The 19,116-nt window shown below is 44.0% G+C and overlaps 2 protein-coding genes across 2 annotated transcripts in view; one reads left to right on the top strand and one right to left on the bottom strand.

Moving 5' to 3' along the window:
* LOC124877810 (GTPase IMAP family member 8-like) overlaps positions 1-19,116 on the top strand; it is a 48,759-nt gene that overhangs the window by 17,030 nt on the left and 12,613 nt on the right. The window contains exon 2 of the mRNA XM_047381356.1: positions 14,132-14,182. Within this exon, the coding sequence (XP_047237312.1) occupies positions 14,132-14,182 (51 nt within the window). The remainder of the gene's footprint in view (positions 1-14,131; positions 14,183-19,116) is intronic.
* Positions 10,790-13,517, bottom strand: LOC124877813 (zinc finger MYM-type protein 1-like). Its single transcript, XM_047381361.1, has 2 exons — positions 13,111-13,517; positions 10,790-13,018 (listed from the first exon to the last, which is right to left on the bottom strand). The coding sequence occupies exon 2, from the start codon at positions 12,562-12,564 to the stop codon at positions 11,404-11,406; it is 1,161 nt and encodes a 386-aa protein (XP_047237317.1). The 5' UTR covers positions 12,565-13,018; positions 13,111-13,517; the 3' UTR covers positions 10,790-11,403.

The raw sequence follows: 19,116 nt of genomic DNA, 5'->3' as shown, positions 1-19,116 counted from the left end.
TGGTTGGTCTCACTCTTATGCAGGTAGCGCTTTTCATCAGGGTGTGGTTTGATTTCGTTCCCTTGTTGGATTCTTGGTATCTCTAATTGAGGAGAATGTTTCGGCTTCTTCTCATCCATCCTTTCTACTAACGCTAGCTCTCTCTTCCTCCGACTCATGCTGGCTAAGGGAAGTGACGATGACTATTTCGGTCAGTGAGGCATCTGTCAGCAGATTCTTGACTACAAGATGTGCTGTTGCAACGGCTACTTTTTCTGCCGACTCCCATGGCAGGTTATGAAATCTCAGTCCGTCTAGGCATATTGTCACCCTTCTGAGGCAGTGATTGATGGCAGCATTCAGTCCTTCTTCCAGGGCCACCCACATTTTCTCTCTGTACTCTTTCAAGTCTTTACCCTTTTTGTAAGCGGCAATGGGAGAGTGGATTACAGCATAATAAGCGAGGTCGGCCCCACTAGTCAGATGCACTTTGGTTTCTTTGTTCTGGCTCACTTTTTTCCTCAGCTCTCGAACCTCTTGTTTGTAATCTTCCCCTGCCTGGGCTCTTAACCTCTTTCTGAATTTGGTATTATGGATCTTAAAGTTGTCATTTGTGAAAACTAACAGTCCGCCTACATCTATGCCCCAGGGGTCTCCGATAACTTGGTAGAGTCGGGTCCCATTTTGCAGGGAAATTCGTCTTGCATCTAGTGGCATCGGGTCTAGAACTTTCCTCATCATGACTCTGTCTGACTTCTGACTAACCTTTCTTGGCTCTTTTTCTTCGACATCTGTCTTTCTTGTCATTCTGAGTTGGTTACTGGCACTGTTTTCTTTGGCTTCTTGCTCACATTGGAAGGTAAGGTCTCTCACTTTACTTTGTGTGGGGTCATGCTCCCTGTGGCTTGGGGTGTTGGCCATACGTTGGAGGGTTTCCCTATGGCGCTCGAGGGCTGCTGATAAGAGGGCTCCGTGCCTGGCAGTCTCTAGCAATTCTTGTCTGGTCTGAGCAATCCGTTGAATGATGTCGCCCTTCGGCCTTACGATGTAGGGGTAATAATTGGTCCTTGGCTGGGCAGCTTCTCTTTGGTCTTGCTCTTGTTCTTACTCATTGCCCTCTTCTTCACTCTTTGTTCCTGCTGTTAAGTCATAAGTTGGTACCTCTGAGTCAGCTCTGTGGTTTTTCCTTTGCTCCGGTCTGCTATACTCACTACATTCTTCAAGCAAACTATCTTTGTCGTCATCTTGGATGGCTTGCATCTTTTCTTTGAACTGGGTCATTTTTCTGATCTCTTGTTCATAATCTCTCAGTCTTGCAGTGGCTCTGGCAGTGGGGTTTGTGAGGTACCCATTCAATCCAGTGTCATTGGCAACCATCTTTACAATCGGGTCATATTTTTCGGATGGACTGTACAGTGAGATCAGCTTCCCCGGTCCCCACTGTTCAAGGAACCCTATCCACCAGCCTAACCATCGACCGATGTCTTACTTCTTCTGGCTTCAATGGTTAAACAGGATCTTTGTTGTTATATGTCTCAGAATACAGTAGTTTACAGAGGCTGAAGAGTTGAAGGAAACCCAGAGACATAAAATGAGGTTGATTCAGGACTTCCAGAAGCCTGAAACGTAGAGCAATCAGCTGTTCACCGATCAAGTTCACTTCTGTTGTCTGGATAAAAAGGCTTTAGATTAAATCAGATTCTTAATCTTGAGGCACAGTCCTTCTAAGGCAAACAGGTTGATCCTCTTATGCTGTGTCTCTGGTCCTCTGATTCATCTGTAGCGTCTCTCTGATCTTGTTCGCTGGTCTTCTGCGAGGAAACAACAAACTAGTTCCTCTATTCTTGCCCATTTTATAGAGCATTTCCACCAAACCCTTTGTGCTCATTGGCCAGTGGTTGTTGCCATGGCTGTCCCATTGGTCACCCATGACATAAGGTGATTTTCTGGAATTTCCAGAGTCGTGTCCATATCAGACATGCCATCATCACCTCAGTCCTGAGCTGTCTGCTGGCCTCTTATTTGACCTGCGACCTCGCCTCAGTCATCAGTCTTGTGCTGTAAGCTGCAGCTCTCACTTCCCCAATTCCTGAACATCTGCTCTATTCCAGTCTCACTCAACATTACACTTCCTCTTAAACAGAGGCTTTAATTCTTACATTGGTGCTGCTCAACCTTTAGTTACAGCATTTACTTCATTTACAGTTTAAAACATTACTTAAACTTTATCCTTTTTATTCATACACCACAACATTATCTCTTTCATATACAGCTGATTGAGAATTTCTAAACCTTAATGTTTTTTATTTTTTTCCTCTAATTCTCAGTTCTTAACCACATTTCAATCATACATCTTTTAACTTGTTAATCAAAGACTACTAATTTTATTCAATACTTGTGAAAGAATATAAAATCATCATACATCATTTCTTTGGATATACTTGTTTATATTTTTGCAAAAGATAAGACAGATAATATGTGGCTCCACACAGGCCTCTCCAGCCTCTCAGCTCCAGAATATGAAAACAAGCTTGTTTCACTCTCCACTGCTTCAACTGTGTGTTTTAATAATTATTGCATGGATTACACATGAGGATATAAGGATATTTATTGTAACTTTTATGGATTTAACTGAGAACAGTTACTAAATGTTGCATGGATTACATGGAAAGATCTCACCTTATTTTGACAATACAAAAGCACACATCAGCAGGTTTTTAGGTTTGGGATGATGGACCTTGCAGGCATGAGCAAGGGTGTGGGGGTGTGTGTGTGGGGGGGTTGGGGACCATGCTGTGCTCTCTCCCTCCACTGTTTTTGGCCCAACTCTGCACCTCAATTGTAATGCACTTTGGACATACACATCTACTGTATATCATAGCAACATTTGACATTACCACACCATTGGGAGTTGGCTAGGCACAGGGAGCGGGGTATGGCACACTTATTCCTTTGCACCCATGCAAATTAAGAGGGGCCTGGAGGTGTGGGGAAGGCTTTGGGGTCCCTGGCTGCCCAGAGGGGGGTGGGAGGTGGCGGCTGTGCTGGGTCAGGGGGTTCGGTGCCCTACATCTCTCCTTGTGCCTCTTTAGCCTGGGGCTGCTGCTCCTGTGCTTCATTAACAACCTGTATCAGTTCCATGGCTGCTCTGGGGTGAAGCCATGTGTCTCTCTGCCTTGGGCTGCTGTGGCCTTCTGTACAAGTCCACCTTCCCTTTGCTGCTGTTCAGTGCTAAGAGTTTCAGCCTTTGTACTGTTCTCACCATTCTTACCATACCACTCACATGCTTACCCACCCACACACAGATAATCCAAATGGCAATGGGTCAACCAAGCACAGGTTATTATTATAGGAATGTGGCCTGCCTACTTTGATGCTGGATACAGTCAATCCCATCTCAAGGGAATTTCAAGATAACACAGTAAAACAAAATTTGGAATGTAGCTTATTTACATGCTTATCATTATTCTGATTTGCTTATTGACACGCACCTGTCAGCATTTTACTGTAATTACCTTCTCGTATAAAGAGGTTTGATTTGACAAAATGACCCAAACAAAACCGAGAAAAAATTGTTAGACAGAGGAGCAGAGCCTGCTGTTGGCACAGCTGGTAAAGGAGAAGAGAGGAGTGTTGAAATGAAGATTTGGTCCTGGGATCAAAAAGAGGGAACAAAGAGGCAGACTTTAGGCTATCTCTCCAAGATGGCGCCGCAGATGGTCGCCTCGGCGTGTTGGTGCGCATTGTTTTGTTTTGTTTTTTGCTTTAAAACAGTCTTCTGTGATGGTACCCGGAGCTCTCTCACCAGAGAAGAACTCATGAACATCAGGGCTACTACACCAGAGGAGTTATTTCCAACTTTTCTGCCTACTGCTCTGGAATTTTTGGACATTCTGGTCAAAGGTGCGCTCACCTTTGTTCACGCGGTGAAACGCCGGAAGAGAGGGAAACGGGCTGGGGTGCTGGTACGTCTTCGCCAGCGTGGACTACGAACACCGTTACCTGGAATATTTCTCTCTAACGTGCGCTCACTTCCCAACAAAATTGAGGAACTACAACTGCTGTTGGGGAAAAACAGGGACTTTTATTCATCGGCAGTTTTGTGCTTCACGGAGACGTGGCTGTATGGATTAATACCGGACTCTGCGCTGCAGCTGGCAGGATTCCAGCTCTACAGAGCGGACAGAGACACGGAACTCTCCGGCAAAGCGAAAGGTGGAGGAATCTGTTTCTACCTCAACAGTGGTTGGTGCAACGACGTGACAGTGATTCAGCAGCACTGTTCTCCAGACCTGGAAGCCTTCATCATAAACTGTAAGCCTTTCTATTCCCCCCGTGAGTTCGCTTCGTTCATCCTGGTCGGTGTTTACATCCTGCCGCAAGCTAACGTACAGGTCGCACAGCGCAAGCTCGCCGACCAGATACTGAGTGTGGAGCGGACCAACCCGGACTCCTTAGTAATCGTCGTTGGTGACTTTAACAAAGGTAATCTCACCCATGAACTCCCCAAATATAGACAGTTTATAAAATGTCCAACCAGAGAGGACAACATTCTGGATCACTGTTACACCACCATCAGAGACGCTTATCACGCCGTCCCACGTGCTGCACTGGGCCAATCCGACCACATTATGGTCCACCTGATTCCTGCATACAGGCAGAAACTAAAGCTCTGCAAACCTGTTGTGAGGACAAGAAGGAAGTGGAGCAGTGAGGCTGTGGAGAATCTCCAGGCGTGTTTAGGCTGTACAGACTGGGATGTGTTCAGGACTACTACCAACAGTCTGGACGAGTACACAGAGGCTGTGACTTCCTACATCAGCTTCTGTGAGGACAGCTGTGTACCATCATGCACCAGGGTGAGTTACAACGACAAACCCTGGTTCACAGCTAAACTCAGAAGGTTAAGACTGGATAAGGAAGAGGCCTTCAGGAGTGGGGACAAAGACATATACAGAGAGGCAAAGTACAAGTTTGGCAAGGCAGTGAAAGAGGCCAAACAACTGTACTCTGAGAAGCTCCAAAACCAGTTCTCAGCCAACGACTCTGCATCTGTCTGGAAAGGGCTCAAGCAAATCAACAACTACAAGCCGAAAGCCCCCCACTCCATCAACGACCGACGCCTCGCCAACGACCTGAACGAGTTCTACTGCCGCTTTGAAAGACAAAGGGACAGTCCTGCAACCATCCCCCACGACGCCCCCCAACAGCTGCAGCCACAATCCACCACCCCCATCTCTCCAACCTCAAGAGGGGCCTTGGCACCTCCAACCCCCACCCTGAAGTTCCCCCCCACCAGCCCCCTACCCACGCCGAGGACGGCTCTTTCCATCCAGGAGAGGGACGTAAACAAACTCTTCAGGAGACAGAACCCCCGGAAAGCTGCTGGTCTCACCAGCCAGCCTGAAGCACTGCGCTGATCAGCTGTCTCCAGTCTTCACAGACATTTTTAACACCTCACTGGAGACATGTCATGTGCCAGCCCGCTTCAAGTCCTCCACCATCGTCCCTGTTCCCAAGAAGCCAAGGACCACAGGGCTTAATGACTTCAGACCCGTCGCCCTGACCTCTGTGGTGATGAAGTCCTTTGAGCGCCTTGTGCTCTCACACCTAAAATACATCACCGACCCCCTCCTGGACCCCCTGCAGTTTGCCTACAGAGCCAACAGGTCTGTAGATGATGCAGTCAACTTAGCCCTTCACTTCATCCTCCGGCACCTGGACTCCACAGGAACCTACGCCAGGATCCTGTTTGTGGATTTCAGCTCTGCCTTCAACACCATCGTCCCAGTTCTGCTACAGGAGAAGCTCTCCCAGCTGAGTGTGCCCGACTCCACCTGCAGGTGGATCACTGACTTCCTGTCTGACAGGAAGCAGCGCGTGAGGCTGGGGAACCACGTCTCTGACTCCCTGACCATCAGCACCGGTTCCCCCCAAGGCTGTGTTGTCTCTCCTCTGCTCTTCTCCCTGTACACCAACAGCTGCACCTCCAGTCACCAGTCTGTCAAGCTTCTGAAGTTTGCGGACGACACCACCCTGATCGGACTCATCTCTGATGGTGACAAGTCCGTGTACAGATGGGAGGTGGACCATCTGTTGGACTGGTGCAGCCAGAACAACCTTGAGCTCAACGCTCTAAAGACAGTGGAGATGGTTGTGGACTTCAGGCAGAACCCAGCCCCACCTGCCCCCATCACCCTCTGTGACTCCACAATTGACACTGTGGAATCTTTCCGCTTCCTGGGAACCATCATCTCCCAGGATCTCAAGTGGGAGCCAAACATCAGCTCCCTCATCAAGAAAGCCCAGCAGAGGATGTTCTTCCTGCGGCAGCTGAAGAAATTCAACCTGCCAAAGACTATGATGGTGCACTTCTACACAGCCATCATTGAGTCCATCCTCACCTCCTCCATCACCATCTGGTACGCCGCTGCTACAGCCAAGGATAAGGGCAGGCTGCAGCGTGTCATTCGGTCTGCTGAGAAGGTGATTGGCTGCAGTCTACTGTCGCTCCAGGAACTGTACACCTCCAGGACCCTGAAGCGGGCCGGGAAGATTCTGGCTGATCCATCCCACCCCGGTCACAGACTCTTTGAGACTCTCCCCTCTGGCAGGAGGCTGCGGTCCATCCGGACCAAAACCTCACGCCACAAGAACAGTTTTTTCCCATCTGCCACCAGCCTGGTTAACAAAGCCCCGAAACCACCCTGACACTCCCCCTTCCCCACACCCCCCCTTTTTTTGCTGACAGGACACCTGTAACCTGTAACTCTATGCGTGACATTAACGCTCAGGTTGGACTCCTGCTTTACTTGCACAATGATCACCTGTACTGTTGTATTGCTCTTGCATCTTATACTGCTCTATATTTACTCTCACTCACTTAAAACTGTGCACATATATTTATATTATATTGTAGATATGTTTATATTGTTTAATTTGTACTGTATTGCACCGACTATGCCAAAACAAATTCCTTGTATGTCCAAAAACGTACTTGGCAATTAAGCTTTTCTAATTCTGATTCTGATTCTGATGGCTACTGACTGTTGTGCAATTAGGATGCTTATATTATTTAATATTAAACAATCATTCGGTTTGTCAAGTATTGTCTAGTGAATACCAGCCCAATATGGTGGTACGTCGGTAGCGTTTTATTAATTCACTGTTGTTCATTATAGGAGAATACGCCTCCTTTCTCTCTGTCTTTCCTCCTCCATCTTCTCTGCTTCAGACACTCTTAGGTTCACTAAGGGTGAGCCTAAGAACCTCCTCACTCTTAACACTTGTTCACTTTAGGATCTCTCTTAAGGCCTAAGATGCTTCGTGAATAACATTTATTTTACTGAGGTAAAACTCTGAAAAAAATCTTAGAACTCGAGAAATTCTAAACTTTTTCTTAGAATGACGTCACTAAGAGCTACTTTTGGTCTCAGGATTCTTTGTGAATACAGGCCCTAGTTCTGTCATATGGAGATTAAGTTGGAGGGGGGAGGTTAGGAATTATAAGGAGATAGGAGATATACAGGTCTTTCTCAAAATATTAGCATATTGTGATAAAGTTCATTATTTTCCATAATGTCATGATGAAAATTTAACATTCATATATTTTAGATTAATTGCACACTAACTGAAATATTTCAGGTCTTTTATTGTCTTAATACGGATGATTTTGGCATACAGCTCATGAAAACCCAAAATTCCTATCTCACAAAATTAGCATATCATTAAAAGGGTCTCTAAACGAGCTATGAACCTAATCATCTGAATCAACGAGTTAACTCTAAACACCTGCAAAAGATTCCTGAGGCCTTTAAAACTCCCAGCCTGGTTCATCACTCAAAACCCCAATCATGGGTAAGACTGCCGACCTGACTGCTGTCCAGAAGGCCACTATTGACACCCTCAAGCAAGAGGGTAAGACACAGAAAGAAATTTCTGAACGAATAGGCTGTTCCCAGAGCGCTGTATCAAGGCACCTCAGTGGGAAGTCTGTGGGAAGGAAAAAGTGTGGCAGAAAACGCTGCACAACGAGAAGAGGTGACCGGACCCTGAGGAAGATTGTGGAGAAGGGCCGATTCCAGACCTTGGGGGACCTGCGGAAGCAGTGGACTGAGTCTGGAGTAGAAACATCCAGAGCCACCGTGCACAGGCGTGTGCAGGAAATGGGCTACAGGTGCCGCATTCCCCAGGTCAAGCCACTTTTGAACCAGAAACAGCGGCAGACGCGCCTGACCTGGGCTACAGAGAAGCAGCACTGGACTGTTGCTCAGTGGTCCAAAGTACTTTTTTCGGATGAAAGCAAATTCTGCATGTCATTCGGAAATCAAGGTGCCAGAGTCTGGAGGAAGACTGGGGAGAAGGAAATGCCAAAATGCCAGAAGTCCAGTGTCAAGTACCCACAGTCAGTGATGGTCTGGGGTGCCGTGTCAGCTGCTGGTGTTGGTCCACTGTGTTTTATCAAGGGCAGGGTCAATACAGCTAGCTATCAGGAGATTTTGGAGCACTTCATGCTTCCATCTGCTGAAAAGCTTTATGGAGATGAAGATTTCATTTTTCAGCACGACCTGGCACCTGCTCACAGTGCCAAAACCACTGGTAAATGGTTTACTGACCATGGTACCACTGTGCTCAATTGGCCTGCCAACTCTCCTGACCTGAACCCCATAGAGAATCTGTGGGATATTGTGAAGAGAACGTTGAGAGACTCAAGACCCAACACTCTGGATGAGCTAAAGGCCGCTATCGAAGCATCCTGGGCCTCCATAAGACCTCAGCAGTGCCACAGGCTGATTGCCTCCATGCCACGCCGCATTGAAGCAGTCATTTCTGCAAAAGGATTCCTGACCAAGTATTGAGTGCATAACTGTACATGATTATTTGAAGGTTGACGTTTTTTGTATTAAAAACACTTTTCTTTTATTGGTCGGATGAAATATGCTAATTTTGTGAGATAGGAATTTTGGGTTTTCATGAGCTGTATGCCAAAATCATCCTTATTAAGACAATAAAAGACCTGAAATATTTCAGTTAGTGTGCAATGAATCTAAAATATATGAATGTTAAATTTTCATCATGACATTATGGAAAATAATGAACTTTATCACAATATGCTAATATTTTGAGAAGGACCTGTATTGATTAATGCAGGGAAAAGGAGAAGAGACCAATCACAGGGAAAGTCCTTGGATGGAGTGAAGCAGGATATTATTGGGCCATCATCTGCCCAACAATAATCCTAACCATCACTTTCCCAATATAAATATTCATTTGGACGAGGGACAAAATTAGTTGTATGTATTTAAAAATGTCAAATTTTCACTGCTGCATGCTGTTGTTGAGCATGCATTGCAGCTCAACAACAGCGCAGCTCAGACCGCATCGGGGTGCTGATGTCACCAGAGTAATAAAAACCGCGGAAAGACAAACTTTCGCTGCCATTTCCAGCGTATCTCACGGGACAACTCATTGGAGGCATCTTTGGAGCGATCGAAGCTCGCAGGCGAGATTACTTTCCTCCACATGGCCAATCCCGGAAGAGCTTGAAAGTCTGATACAAGAAGGTCAGAAGGGTTTTCCCCTGACACTGAAGCGCAGGGGAAAACCCACAAAGGTTTGTTCCAAGGAGTTAAGCTTTTCTCCTTGTTGTTCAGTCGACTACAAAATTCCTCATATTTTCCCCGTTTTGGACGGAGAAGAGGAGGAATAGTTTAAGGTGATTTAGAATCACCAGTAGTTAATCCAAGGTATCAACTTGTTGCAGGCAATACTGATTGAAGTATTTTTTGCTGAGCTGTTTTGATTTGCTGTGCAAGTAGCGTTGAATCGCAGAGCGGATGCGGTCAACAAGGTGCATATTCATGTTTTGTCTGGCTGATCCCAAATCAGCCAGGTGTTAAAGTTGGAGTTTTAGAAGTTTTTCATTCAAAGTAGCTAGTCTGGACCTCATGTCCTGACTACTCCTTTGTCCAAGTTTTATTACTGGAGTTTTTCCACTGAGTTCCTGCCTCAGAGTCTTATGACCCTTTGTTTGAGATTTGGGGTTTTCTAGCTGTTAGTGGCTAAGGGGTGCGCCTCCACTTTTCTACTAGCTGATCGCTGCTATCAAGACATCAGCTCACCAGGAGGGCTTCACTTTCCAAGTTAACCCAAATTGCAATGCGCACATATTTTCTTTTTATTATTATTTTTAGATAGTCATTTTGCTCCTTTTGTAGAATAATGCATGTTTAGTTAGGTGAAGTTATTAAACCTTGATGGTTTCAATAAATGTTCACATTTATAACTAGAAGCGTTTGTGTTTATTTTGTGCTAAAGTCATAGACCGCGGAACGCACTTGAAATTGGTCGGGCCCATCATATACCTCACCACCCAACACACACGCTGACATATAAAACACCACCATTCCCCTGATTAGGGGCGCCTGCAGGATTTTATCAGAGTGTAGGCAGAAGACAAAAGTAAATTACTGTTCAGGACTGTGTGTCTACTGCCGATGTTGACACAAAAGACTGTTTGTTATGGTCTTTCGTTAATAATTTAGATCAAATTTAAGAAGAAAATTAAGTCAAATAATTAAAATAATTGATTTTTTAAAATCAAAGTAAGGTATGCAGTCCGCACAGCCTTACAGCTGTACTGCCCCCGATCATACAACTGATTAATAAAAAGTCGGACACTGAATATTTACGTTCAAACACGACGTTTTTTTCTCACCAGTGATCGTAATATTAGGCTACATCTAACAAAAAGTGTATTAACACTCAGAATAAAAATAAAAAGTCAAACTCACCCCAGTTCTAAATATTTCCGAAGAAGTGTCTCCGTCTGTCATTATGCTGGATAAAGTCTCTGGCTATCCTCAAAGCATCCACTGTGGTCAAAACCTCCCTGTGTGTGTGGGCGCGCATCAAGCTATTCAGTCTTCTCTGGGTCATTGTTGATCTTAAATACGTCTTGATACGATGAAGGGATTAGAAACACCTCTCAGCTCTGGCAGCGGACACAGGGATGGTGTAGAATAATTTCAACAGTTTGTGCACCTCTGGGAGTAGATTTTTTGCCACAGGAGTGGCATTCATTGCCGACGCTACTGAGGCTATTGTTGGGCCTCGCTCAATCCCAGAAGTCTGAATCACGCCCGGCAACATTCCCAGCTGCGCACGGAGAGTGTCACTGTCAAAATCACTGTTGTAGAGATCCATTATTAGAGAAGGGAAAGATGGAGTCTCTTTTTTAGTGGCAGAAATAATCATGTGCTCCAGAGCAGCTGGGACATGCAAGTCTCTCTGTTCAAAACGCCGCTCCAATTCACCATCAAGTAGATCCAGGAGCTCAAAGTATATTTTTCTATAATAATCCACTGGGTTCTGGAATGTGTGTGCAGACTCTCTTCCTGAATCTAGTCTAGTATGGCGTTTCTGTTACCGGGGCAACACTGGGGCGTCTGTGAGACCTTGCGAGTGTTTCAAAACGTTTTGGTAAAACTCCTCAAAAACGTGATCTGACCTCTTTCCCTGAATTAAGTTCCTCGTCAAAGCTACAGCCTTTTGTGCATCCTGTAATGATATGTTTACAGTCTGTAAGGTTCTAGACAGCTGCTCAGTTGGAGAAAAACACATGAGCACCAGATGCAAACCATAAAATGTGCTAAATTTGTCCAGCGCAGCCAAAATTCCCCCAGCTTCATCGCTGTATGATTCTTCATTTATTTCAGTCATCAATGTGGAAAGTAAAGCGTAGTTATCAAGGCCAGATTTCACTGCACCTGTGCGCACTGTCCATCTCGTTGGGCAAAGAGTGCGCAGGTTACTATTACCGGGGGCCATTTCATGTTTTAAGACTTGAAACTTGTGGCTCTGTTTGGGAGATTGTTTCACAATATGTGCAACTTCTAGCACAAAATCCAGCGCATCTCTCATGACTTTAAATTTTTTTCCTGTTTCTTGCAAACATAAATTAAGACAATGCACATAAACAGCTGCCGGATTGTCCCGTTTGAAGCTTGCTGCAACTCCATTCAAATGTCCAGATATACTTGCTGCCCCATCATATGCCGGTCCACGGCACATACTGGGCAAAATGTTGCAGCGGACAAGAACATCGTTTAGTGCAGTGAGGATGGTGGAGGCGTCAGCCTGCGGCAAGTCGAATAGGCCAACAAAGTCCTGGTGAGGGACAAAACTGTCGTCAACCCAGAGGAAAAGAACCACTAACTGCTCTTTGTTTGAAATGTCTCTCGTTTCATCTGCTAATATTGCATAAAACTCCCCACGAATAGGTGAAATAATCTGTGACAATACTGAATGAGAAACTGAATTAATCAGTTCATTTATTATGTCATGGCTCATATAGTTTCTGTCTGCCAACCACTGGTACATTTCAGGACAACCCTGTGTGCGTAATTCCAACAGCTTGTAAAGGTTGCTGTTTGTTGGATTATTACTATCTAGTACCATGTCCTGACCCATGAGATACATGATGGAAGTTATCTCCTTAACCAGCATGTTGCGTCTGTGCTGTTGTTTAACTTTGAGCTGGGCGTCAAGCTGGGACCAAATAGTCTGCTCTTGGGATGAATACATGTTGTAATAAACTACAACCTCTCTATGATATTTGCTGCTTTCATGTTTTCGAAAAGAGCACACAGCATTTTTCCAGTTTTGGAATCCAAGCACAGAGAAAGCGTTTTCATTAGTTTTGCTTCATCCCAAACCCAGTCCTTTAATGGACTAAAGGCGACACTGAGTGCAGAATATTTTTGCCCGCGTTGGACCAGCGTTAGCCACTTGAAATCTTTAAACCACTGTGGTTGAACAAACCGGCTGTTCTGTGTTACACCTTGTACCCGTCTTGTCCCAGAGAGAATTGCTGGGTCGTCTGGTTGGTGAGACTTTGTCAGATCCCTGCAACAGTCGCTGGAGCAGTGAACCTCTGCCTGGCTTGTAGAAGAAGAAGATGTGGAAGCTGGGAGCTCTGGAGCAATGGAGGATTATACAGTCGGGCCAGAAGGCGGTAAACATTTTTCTGGAGGAGCGGCTATCACGGTGAAAGAACAGAGTGACCAAATTAACAAAGGCAGACAGATGAACATGTGCTGTAGATTAAATTGCTCACTGGATGACAACCACCAGATATAGTATGGACAGCCGAGGCAGCAGCGGCACACCCAGGGTTATCCTCCATGTCTGCTGTAGCGACAAACAAGCCAGGGGAAGCAGCAGACCCATCTGCTGAAGCATCCCCATGGGTTAAATAACATTAAACCACAGGTGGAATATCTGCAGCCGAAATTCCCTTCACTTTTGGTGGCATTGTGCCAAAAACATCTGTTATTTTACGTTTCATCGTAAACAATAAAAATGGACCCTAACGAGGATATCAAACTGATACCGATCAGAAGCAATGCTAGGTGGCTAACGTTTGTGTGGGAAAAGTTTTGTTCACATCACATGACACAAAGAGCCAATAAATGTTTAGATAGAATCATTTATCGCTCTCATTGGAGAATGATGCTGCTGTCTGATCTGTATTTTAAAAAGCCTATCTATTAAAGAGTTCCATTTTATTTGTGTAACTTTTTCTAATTATTTTACATCTTTGATGACCAAAAGTAGGTAGGGCCCTGGCCCTACCGGCCCTACCGGTTCCGCGGTCCTTGGCTAGAGTGATTCATTTGTCAAAATAAAGTCGAAGATCCTCCACCATTCGGTGGAGCAGCTGATTAAACAGTGACATTAGCGCGGTTTTGGTCAATGATTTTCAATTATTAATGATAATTTACTAATTGTAATTATTAAGTGCTTTGAGCCCATAATCACAACAGCAGAGTACATCTCTGATTTCTATTCGTAAGCAAGTAAGTTTTTTCTGAATTATGATTTTTAATTCTAATTTTTGATATATATTAATTAATCAATAATCATAATCCTAACAATATGCAGAAGGTTTGTATGACAAAAGAGGATGTCAGAGATGGAGGGAGATGATCATCTGTGTCGAACCCTAAAAGGATTCTCTCAAACAAGAATTTGTACTTTCAAAAATAAGTTCCTAATAAAGACATATTTTTGGTTAGTTTCAAACTGGAAATGCTTTGCAGAAACAACATATTGATCTCATTAATGAGTTTGTCTCTTTTTGTCTTGACAGATGGGCAGCCATTGAAACGAAGCAGAAGCTATGAATTTTTACCACCTAACAGTGAGTTTAACTTAAGTTTATAATTTCAAACTTACATCGAAAGATCACCCGAAGTGCTGTCAACTTATTCTGAACTGTAAAAATGTTTTTGTGTTTTCCCTGATCAGTTTTGAAGCTGCCATTCATATTATGTAGAGCCCTTTGTTTGCTGAAAGGTTGAGTCACTAAAGCTGAATCACATAAAGGACATGACAAAAGGTTTGTGTGTATAAAAACGTGAAAACTTGATAGTGTGGGTGCAAAGCTTATCTACTAACCAGGTGCATCGAGGATTGCATCTGTCAAATAAGCAGAATAGCAGGCAAAATCCATTTAGTGTGTTTGCTGTCATCAACAATAAGCACCACATCACCAACACACAAGTTTCTTCCTGATGTGGACCATCGCTGTCGTTCTTGAAGTTGGGTAAGATATTCCTTACACCATCGTTTCCAGAAGACATCCGAAAGATACTGGACCTGTCTCCATCTGCATCTAACGTACTGATCATCTTTGTTGAACACCAGGTGGTAAATCAGGTTTGACTTTGAGTAAAAGCAGATGATTAGGTGTTAACGCTTCTAAATCATTCAGATCTGAAGATGCTGTTGTTATGGGCCTGCTGTTCAAGATTGCTTTCAGCCTCACACAGCAAGGTATGGATCCCATCTTCATCCAACATCTGCTCCTTAACAGTGGTGTTCAGAATCTTTCTCACCGAGAGAAAATCAAATGCTCCCAGCTTCCTCCAAAGTGGGAACCGGCTGGAGGATTAAAGTACCACTGAACACCTTTTTGCTGCAGCGTCTTCGAAATCTTGTTTCGTTCCATTCACTAATAGATCTCTTCAATTCCAAATCAGCGGCTCAAAGTTTGTTCCATTGTCGGAATACATCTCTTTAACCTGTCCTCTTCTGGCTATAAATCTTCTTATAGCATTGAGGCATGTATCTGTGTCGAGTGATGATGCAACTTCTAAATGTACGTATGGTGAGACATGTACAAATAACACCATATCTTTTTACCTGTCCTCTTCCCCTTTTCACCATGAACGGCCCAAAATAATCAACTCCAACTCTTGTGAATGGTGGATCATTGGGTTGGACCCAACATTTTGGCAAGTCAGCCATAAGTTGGTTGCCAGGTTTGCTATGCAATCTTCTGCATGTGATGCACTTGGACAAAAACTTTCTAATGGTTCCGTTTGCTCCAGGTATCCAGTATCTCTGACGTAATTCAGCCAACATATGATTCCTTCCTGCGTGACCTGTCATGTTATGAATGTGTCCTAGGACAAGCCTGGTAATGTGGGAATCCTTTGGCAGAATGGCTTGCTGCTTACAATCATGTGGCAAAGCTGCCTGACTCAGCCTTCCTCCTACACGAATGACCCCATCCTGCAAAACTGGATTAAGCTTGTATAGTGAGCTGCACTTTTTTACCTTATGATGTTCCTTCAGCATTGCTAAGTCTTCATTAAATTCCTTTCTTTGACAGTGTTTCACAATTTCTGCTTCTGCTTTCTTTAAATCTTCACAGGTTAGCTGCCTTTCTTTGCCAGTTCTGTTGAGAGTTTGAACTTTCCTCTCTTTCTTATTAGAGCTGTTTAGCTGTTTATGGCTAGCTGTCAGCTCTCTCAGAAGGTCTTTCAATTTCAGAAACCATGCTACAGCACGCTGTAACTTTATCCAAGAAGAAAAGTGTTTCATCAGCTGATCTGTTACATCCTGTTGTACTTGAACAACAGTCACTTGTCCGAAAGTGATTCTTTTAACCTCTGGGTTATCAAAGTCAACCATCTTAGGATCTGGGTTTCTGGGCCACTGATCTTGAGGACTGAGTAAGAATACTGGTCCTGTTAGCCAGTTTTTACAATCCAAAAACACTTCAACACTCTGTCCTCTAGAGACGCGATTGGCTGGATTAAGAGCGGTATTGACATACCTCCATTGTGATGTTTTAGTGCTTTCTAAAATTTTTTAAATTCTGTTAGCGACGAACGTCTTGAACCTTGTATTTTCACTATTTAAGTATTTTAGCACTGCAGTGCTATCAGTCCAAAACACGGAGTCACTAAGCTCTAACTCCATTTCTTTCCTGAGAATCTGGTCCACTTTAACTGCTACTGTGGCTGCAGTCAGTTCCATCCTTGGAATAGTTGGAGCCTTAACTGGTGCAATCCTTGCCTTTGCCATCATAAGAGTGCATTGAGCATCTCCTTTATCATTGCGCATGAGCAGATAACTTGCTGTTCCGTAAACATCCTCACTAGCATCAGCAAAGTGATGTAGCTGTGCAAAGACTGAAGCACCAAACTGTTTTTCCTTAACACATCTGGAAACTCCAAAGCCTTTTAGAAGTTGCAAACTTTCAGCCCATTGTTTAAAGTTCCTTACAATGTTTTCTGGGAGATTTTGATCCCATCCACATTTTTCTCGGCACAGATTCTGCAGGATCCTTTTGGCAGGCAGTACCACAGGAGCAATGAATCCCAAAGGATCAAAGACTGAACTAACCTGGGACAGCAGACCTCTTCTTGTTTGTGGCTTATTTTTGATGTTGATTTTGAATTTAAACTGATCCGTTTCAGCACACCACTGGGTTCCTAATGCCCTCTCCACTGGCAAATTGTCCTTATTTAGGTCCAAATCTTGAAACCCTGGGGCCTTTTCCTCTTCAGGAATAGAACTCAGCAACTTCTTGCTGTTGCTAGACCATTTTGTTAGTTGAAATCCATCCTTTGCAAGCATGCATCTTAAATCATTGCAAAGAGATGTTGGACCACTTGTTGCTGAGTATTGGACTATCTGCACGTTGTTGGACGTCACTGTGCCTCTCCAATGGCATCGGCCATTTTGTATCCAGGACAGCCCGCTCCTGCATATCCCATCGAGCATTGCGACTGATATGACTGGGCGTCCCAAGTCTGATGTCACAGGACGCTATATAGGAAGGCGCCCATTTTGAAAACACGCCTTCAGCTGGAGATCGTGACCCGATCACCAACATCTGAAGCATCACCTGGAGAAGAGTCCTGAGTGGATTTCATTTATTCTCTCTCGTTGGCCAACAAACAATTCATAACTGAGGTTTCTGGACTAGGAAGGCCAGAAATTTCACTTTGCCGATCGAAGACATGAGTTTAACACGTAACTAAAAACACGGAGTTCGAGGAAACGAATCGCCACTGTGTTTCATCCCTAGTCGACTGCTGATGGTCAGATCCTATTTTTTCTTTTCGTCAAGAAAGCCAAAGGCCGGGGACTGACCGCTTTCTTGGGGTTTAACTGTGGACACGCAGCAACGCTTCAAACCCCCCCTTTTCCTCTCACTCGCTGCCCCAGAAGGAAACTTCACCAAGTAAAACCCATCCTTTATTTTTATTTCTTTATTAGAAGGCCTGGGCAGGGTCAGAGGTTGTAGTGCGATGATAATCGCTAGTTAGAATCTCATGTGTTCTGAATGATATGTGCATGTAACTTTGTTATTGAAACTTTGATGTGTTATTTTGATATCTGGAGCCGCTGCGTTCCTAGCTCTGTGCGTGTTTTACCACCTGAGAGTCAACGCAGGTAAGACTGGACTGTTAAAATAACCTCATGGTAAAATTCTCCATTTTCCTTTGTCTCCAATATCACTGCTCGCTAGCTTGCCGCCAAAAGCTTTATAACCCTTTGTCTGCTCAGGAGTTGGGGGAAGTTTTATGGTCAGAATAACTGAGTTACAGTTGGAGTTGCGCCCCCCCACTCGCCACTCACCACCACACCTCTTCGTCATATTCTCAATTTTGCCATAACCGCTGGTTGATTCAATACACACCCACTGCTGTTTTCTTTATTTTTGCTTAGTTAAATGTGTTACCCTTGTTATGTAGAATTTTGCATGTTGAGTAGGTGAAGATTAATATTCACATAGATAAAAAGAGAGCGTTTTGTGTTCATTGTGTGCGAAAGTGATTCGTCAGTCAAGATAAGGTTCAAAGTTCCACACGTTTCGGCAGAAACGGTCGATTAAACAGTGACATCTCCGGCAATAGTTATTAATTATTACGGAGTATTTAACGGTTGTAATTGTCAAAGGCGATCAGCCGCAATTACAACACCAGAAACATCTCTGGTCTCGATTCATAAATGAGGATTTTGGTTAAGAAATTGATTTTGTCAAATTATGATTTTTACTTATAATTATTGATCAAGATTAATCACTCAAAATCATAACCCCGAACAGAGAGATTGCAGTGTCTTCATCAACAGTGGATTTAAGACAGTCGTCCACATAAAAGATCTTCCTAACTGTGTTAGGAGCTTCATGACCAAACTCTTCCTCAAAATCTGTTGCACATTTTTGAAGCGCAAATGTTGCAATGCTTGGTGATGAAGTAGCTCCAAAGATATGAACCAACATCTTGTGTTAGGGATAAGGTTGGGAATAACTACAAATATAAAGGGAAATGAACACTGAGTAAATAATAACTGAAGGGGAACTAATGACAAGACGAGGAACAGGGAAAAGAAGCTAATAAACTAGAAGAGTGCAGCAAGAACAAATAACCTAACAATAAACAAGCATAGAAACACTAAGCGAGAGAGTAAACTAGAAAACCCAAAGAAGCAAAGAGAACTGTAATAATAATAATAATCAGAGGAGAAAACCATACTAAGTAATAAACAAATGAGAACGCAACCACCAAGGGAACTATGGGCGAGGGGAGAAATACCGACTAAAAACTAGGAGGCAGGAGAGAGAACAAAACTATCAGGAAGCAGAAGGAAATAAACAAACATAACTACTAAACCCAAAGGAATAGAAACATCTAGCTGAAACGTAAACAAACCACAAAACCACAAAGTCCAAAATGGCAGATCCTGACATCTTTAAAACACAACAGAACAAATAATTAGCTCCTGGCTGAGATGTCTGTTCATATTAGCTGAACAGATAGCTTGCTAGCACTT

This window comes from Girardinichthys multiradiatus, chromosome 12, assembly GCF_021462225.1.
Source record: "Girardinichthys multiradiatus isolate DD_20200921_A chromosome 12, DD_fGirMul_XY1, whole genome shotgun sequence".
NCBI classification, from domain to species: Eukaryota; Metazoa; Chordata; class Actinopteri; order Cyprinodontiformes; family Goodeidae; genus Girardinichthys; species Girardinichthys multiradiatus.
The sequence above is the reverse complement of the archived record's forward strand: the minus strand, read 5'-3'. Positions and strand labels throughout refer to the sequence as shown.

Coding starts and splice junctions, on each gene's coding strand:
- LOC124877813 (XM_047381361.1), bottom strand. CDS start 12,564: ATGTATTCATCCCAAGAGCAGACTATTTGGTCCCAGCTTGACGCCCAG.